At 38.8% G+C, this 6,000-nt stretch overlaps 1 protein-coding gene across 1 annotated transcript in view; it reads right to left on the bottom strand.

Annotated features, from left to right (window-relative positions):
- kcnn1a (potassium intermediate/small conductance calcium-activated channel, subfamily N, member 1a) overlaps window positions 1-6,000 on the bottom strand; it is a 67,860-nt gene that overhangs the window by 1,264 nt on the left and 60,596 nt on the right. The window contains exons 8-9 of the mRNA XM_085389332.1: window positions 5,777-5,846; window positions 1-3,317 (exon numbers count right to left, since the gene is read on the bottom strand). The exon at window positions 1-3,317 is cut by the window's left edge and continues 1,264 nt beyond it. Of these exons, the coding sequence (XP_085245458.1) occupies window positions 3,012-3,317; window positions 5,777-5,846 (376 nt within the window). The 3' untranslated portion in view covers window positions 1-3,011. The remainder of the gene's footprint in view (window positions 3,318-5,776; window positions 5,847-6,000) is intronic.

Here is a 6,000-nt window from a genome sequence, read left to right as displayed (position 1 = left end):
CCTGTGAGATAGCGAACCTGTTTGTTCTCTCACAGGGTTGGACCTAGACTCAGTTAAGCCTAAAGCAGCTTGGAAATAATTAAGACCATGGAAATTATAATGATCCTACACCTGTCCATTTGCTTAAGGGACCACAAATATGAGATTTAGCACTAGCGTTCTTTTGGGACTCAATCTACTGTTTAAATCATCCTAGCCTGCTAACCTGATGACCTCCTGTTCTGTTCTAATGTGCTCTGGGAAAATCCTAAATATTTGTCTTCAAATTAAACTTTGCAAGTCATCACAGCACTAGAATATGCCAGTGCATGCTTTCATAGATGTTTCCCCCTCACTTCTTATCCATCACTGTACCACTCAGATAACCAAAGCAAAGGCCTCAAAGAACAGTTCAATGTTATACTTTACTACTGAGAGCTGTCCACTTAGGCTACAGGTCTGTACAGTAAATATAAAGCTAGTATTAGAAACCAGTTAGCTTATGCTCCTGATGAGTCAATTGAAGCCACAGACTGAAAGTGACAAAACTCAGAAGCTCTGACAGACATGCCCAATTTTACAGTAGAAGCAAAATCTTTACAATGGATTTGGTACCTATAGCCAATTTCCCAGTTTATAACAACTGTTCAGAATAATTTTGACTTAATTAGACTTTATTTGTAATAAAGCTTGAACTATAATTAAGGGTCTATCTGAGTATTTTGTCTTGCTCTTGTCATACTAAAAGATATTTTAAGAAACTGGCTGTTCAGTTTCTTTGATAAGTACATTTTAAGTCTGTTTTTCACTAGTCAAAGTTTGTGTTGTGCTCAATATAACAGAGAACTCCTGATGCATCTTTTTCTAAACTTTCCCAGTCAGTGCTAGCATTACAAACCATGAGTCACTGCAGCTCTCTGAGAAAAAAACCCCCTCACAAAAAAGCCCCCAGTGCATCCAGTATAATCTACATAATGGAAATAGTGACACAATATGGTAGCGATAGCTTAAGAGGAGCTAGAGCTAGCTTATATCTCGGGTTGTTTTGATTCTGGCTGGACTCAGGAATGTAAGTAGTTAATGTGAATTTGTGTTTATTACTTAAATTCCTCCGCATGTATATGACAACATACTCAAAAATTAATCTTGCAGTCTCCCACCAGTTAAGCCAATCTAAAGCTAATTTTATATTTAAAGTACAGACATGAGGGGCAGTGATAACATACTAGACTACAAGACAGCATATAAGTTTAATCGTTTTTTCTTTTTTTTTAACTGTAAAACTATGGTTTATTTACTTTGAGATCAGTTCACTGTTTTGTAACCCGAAAAGTTTCTTCAGCATTTTTTGTATTTTTGAGGATTTTTTTTGGAAATACTGATTTTTTTTTAAAATCTCTCTTCATATTTTAAACAGGATCAACTTGCTGCAATTCTCTAGGTTCTGAAACTCTAAAAAAACACAGGTATCCTCGCAAAATAAAAAATTGGGGGAAAACAAAATTAAAAAATATAATACAAAAGAAAAGCAACCAACAAACCAAAGGTAATCTAATGAAACCAAGCGTATAAATAACCAGAGCCATCTGGGTGTGATCCATAACTACTTCTGGACAGAACCATGCAAAAGAGCTGGGTTAGTTACTCAGTTTGACCAGTGATGTGTTTGTGCCTGTATCCCAGCAGACCTCAAGCCATGCAATTTTCTGAAGACCACAGGAAGTTCTAATTAGTGGTAGTGAGAAAGGTAGACTACTACATATTTCATATTTGTTGTGTATGAGTGTGCAGCATTGAGCTTAAAGTGAACTTGTTCTCTGAAACACACAAATATGCTCTCAATCTGTCTCGCCACGGGTTTCTCGCTGTACTTCTCCATTTGTCGCTGTGTTAGAAATAGAAAAACAGGTTTTCAAAACATTTAGAGTTGCGGTGTAATGGAGGCAATGTTATGCATGTTAGACATTTTCTTTAAAGTTTTGGAGAGGAATGTATCTGAAAAAGGAATGCAATGTTGTATTTAGACTGTTAACATCGTAAAAAAGCTCTGAAATTAGTAATTAAATAACCCTCTACTATTTATACATTCAGGCACTGAAAAATCACATGTCAATATGTAACTAAAAAAGATAGTCGCTCTCATTTTTTTCCTTGGTAAGAACAAGGAAGCTGATACCTTGAAGTTGGCAATAGTGATCATTTTTCCTACCCAGTAGTAACGCCATATGCATCCCCATTGCTATTTATTTGTGTAACAGTTTCTCCTCCCCTTTAAGTGCATTTTCAATCACTGACCTGAAGTCAGAGCTTTTGTAGCCTCTCCTAAAGCTTTCACCCTAAACTATGGGAAAGAATCCATGACACTAGTCATTTGAAAGGGAAGTCCAATGGTTTGTCTTGTTCTCCTCACCGGACAAACAGGTAGACGGACAGATGGGTGGACAGATGTCCTCCATGGCCTCAGAGGGCCAGCAGGTGAGCCAAGGCCCTCAGCTCCACAGACCAACTTCCCCCCTTGTTGTTAAGGACTCTCCGGTGTGATAGCCAGCTCTCACCTCAGCAACCCTGAACTCAGTCTTTTTCTTTTTCTTTTTAACTATACAAGGGCTTTTACAAAAAAAGCTAACTTGGACAGCCATACAATGGCTAAAACATAAACCATATCTCTACTTTATCTCAGTTTGTAATTTTTTTTCTATTTTTCTTTTTTGGATGCATTTGTTTTTTCTTGATTTAAGTCTTTGCTTGCTTTTCTTTGTTCTTTTCGAGTAGCTCTAATCAGGCCTGTGCTGAGAGGCTCAGTCACAGAGAAACTGGTTTTCTGGATTTTTTTTTTTTCATTAGGTGGAGAGGAAGGAATGAGTGGGAGGGAAAGGACAAGGATCAGGTCACGGACCAAGATGTGGGTTCATTATTAGTCCAGACATGGACTTGCCAGCAGATATGAGACAGAATTGGATGGGACAGAATGAGGCGACACGTTGGTTTGGGAAAGGTAGGGCTCAAAGGTGATTACAGAAGATTTGTCAAGGTTATCCGCTATCAGAGGAGGTGTGTGGTGCTGTGGAGGGAGAGCGCCGCCTACGGGCGGTGGAAGTCCAGGATCGCTCGGAGCGTTCGGAACGCTCAGAGGCTAGCGAAGCGGGTCGAAAGCGGTGAACAAAGCCGTCCAGGAAGTCCTGCTGCTGCTGGGTTATGGCTTGCGAGATGAGGCAGGGCAGTGCCTGCAGGCTGCCCGTCACTGAGTCCAGCTTGTCCTCCAATGTGCCGATGCGCTTATCCAGCTCCTCACTGCGTTCCTGCAGCTCCGACACCAGGTCATACATCACATTCTGGGTCTAATGAAGGAGAGAAAGTAAATGTGTTTTGGGACAAGAAGGAACAGGAGGACAGAGACAGGAGGGACAAGGGAGGAAGAGGCAAGATAGAAACATTAAGAAGCTGTTTCACAACTTGTTGCAACAACTAAAATTAAGAGATGATATACAGTAGGACACATATAGTGATTAAGGAAAAAAAAACCTTAATGTAACAGTAATAATAAATTCCATGAGTAGACAACTACAGTAAATATATTACAGCAGAGGAGGAAATAATTTAAAGGAAGCAGTAGGAAGGGGAGCTGTAAAGTTTCAGCAAGTCAGCATAGATTTTATCTTCCCATAGATTTTACAACCAACTTCTCCAATCCATTTATAGCTCCTGAAGGTCTTTAATCCTTTATGTGTTTGCTTGACACAACTCATTTATATAATGAAAAGCATCTCTAGTATTTAGGTACTTATTGCTTAACAGTTCATGCAGTTCTGGCCAGCTCAGCATGAGGCATCTGCAAGTAATTATTGCATCTCAACTAAGCAGTTTTCGATATTGCAAAATTAATCACACATTATATACAACATATTGCATTCTTCAACATCACAGAGCATTTTATAAGATTTGCAATTTAACAGTCATCTGCAGAGATTACAAAATACTCATGTAGGATCTCCAGGCATGTGTGCCCCTCAGAAATCAAATCTAAAATCCAGATGTGAAAGGTTTATATCTCTATGGGGTTTAAAAATAAAGCTGAGCCACTGTAGGGTGTATGCAGATTGATCTGACCATTGAGCACAGTAAGGCGCAAGTAAACACACATTAAAGCGATTGGCCTTGGAACCTTTTAAAATACACACTGGAGTGCAAATGCCATCCACATCAAATGAAGTCAATGCAGCCATGCACCTCCCTTTGAACCCCCTCTCAGCTCTGGTGCCTCAGCTGACATCTGTACAGCCAGACAGAAGCTACTAAAGCATTTCTGTATTCAGCCTCTTATGGACAGATGCTGTTTACAGTGTGTCATCAGGTTCAGGTTCTTCAAACTGAGTAGTCTCGCATTAGGGTTCATTCTCCAAAGAGTTAGCTTGGCCAAGATCACTTTTTAAGGCAGTGCAGGTGCCGTTTGATTTGATGTGATGCGTAGATGTAGAATTTAAAATGGTATGATAATGTCAAACATGAAATTTGAAAAGGAGTTAACAATGGAGACCTAATAAATAAAAGAAATAAATATCAATTATATTATTTATTGTGTACAATAACTTTACCACTGTAATGATTTCTATAGGAGCTTAATTTGCCAAAAAACAGAGAAAATAGTCCATGAAATAAAGTTAGAATTGATTCTGACTGATTGTATTTTCATCTTCTCCCGCAAACTATAGATAACATAACAGTAAAAGTTTTAAAAGTTATATTTAAGAATGAAACTGATGACCTGTACTGAATGACGTAATGTTTGACATTTGTATTAGCCCTCAAAAACTATTAAGTATTAGATTAAAAAGAGCACTCCTCTCAAATGTTGAAGCCTGAACAACTAAAGCAATCTTAACCTTCTAATGCTTCAAGAGCTGCACATATTGTCTACCTGGGATGTTGCATCTTGGGCCAAGCATTTTAACCAGTTGCCTAAAACCCTGCTTTTCAACCACATAATCACATCAGTAATTTCTATCCACCATTTGCTCTTCCTTTCATATGCAGTAGAATTAGCAAGTAGTCCAGCAATGTTTGCTCAAGTTATTTGTTTACATTTGGGTCTCATATAAAAAGTTGCTATTATCTCCTCCTCTGAAGCCTGGTTGTACTCAATGTGTTTTTGCCTGAAGTAATATAAAAAGTTAGTTGTTTCCACCTTTAGTCTGAAAGGTTTTCTTGCACATTTTGCAAAGTAGTGAGCTTTGCTGCTAGTTGTTGAAGTAGCTTCCTTTTTGTTACCAAATCATCATCAGAGGATGATACACGCTCTTGCTCTCAGACATGCCAGGCTTGTCTCGTTATTCTGTGTGCTGGGGAATGTAAACACAGGCCTTGGATATAGTAATAATGATATGGTACTTTTTTATTATGTATTTGCGGATGATATGATATGGCACAACCCTATTTTCCTAGGGTTTTTTTGCTGACTATTCAAAAAAAAGAAAAAAAAGAATGTACAACTTGATGCAGTCCCAGGATTGGCTCACCTATCAGCTTTATGCGGTAAGCTAAAGACGCTACAATTTTTAAGTGCACGGGGAGAACACTGAAAATATCCTAGGACAAAACCTTGGGGTTCCCTGTAGTTTATGTCCTTGGAAAGAGCCTGCTTAGGCCCTTCCTGAGAAGAATATCTCCATATAATAGAAGAATATACATTCAGTCAGTTTAAATAAAGACAGAATAGCAACGGCAAGTTAAAATCATCACAGCACAAATTATATCAAAACCTTCAAAAGATTAAGTTAGATTTTTAACTTGGAAAACTTACCTTTGCCAGGTCCACCAAGGTGTTAGCCTGATCATTGAGTTTCCTTTGCTCCATCTTAACACTGCGCAGTCTGAGTGGGCGCACAAGGAGGTGTGAACATGAAAAACAGGGAAGGAGAATGTGGACAAAAGGAAAGAGATGACAGCAAGGAAGAGAGGAGAGCAGAGTGAAGAAGGGGAAGGAGGGTAGTTTGAAGGAGTAGAGCACAGAGAGACAGGTTTTTG

The sequence above is a fragment of the Rhamphochromis longiceps genome, linkage group LG18, assembly GCF_057381845.1.
Source record: "Rhamphochromis longiceps isolate RC_006_pf linkage group LG18, R_longiceps_female_GT1.1, whole genome shotgun sequence".
NCBI classification, from domain to species: Eukaryota; Metazoa; Chordata; class Actinopteri; order Cichliformes; family Cichlidae; genus Rhamphochromis; species Rhamphochromis longiceps.
This window is presented reverse-complemented; position numbering and strand designations above follow the sequence as displayed.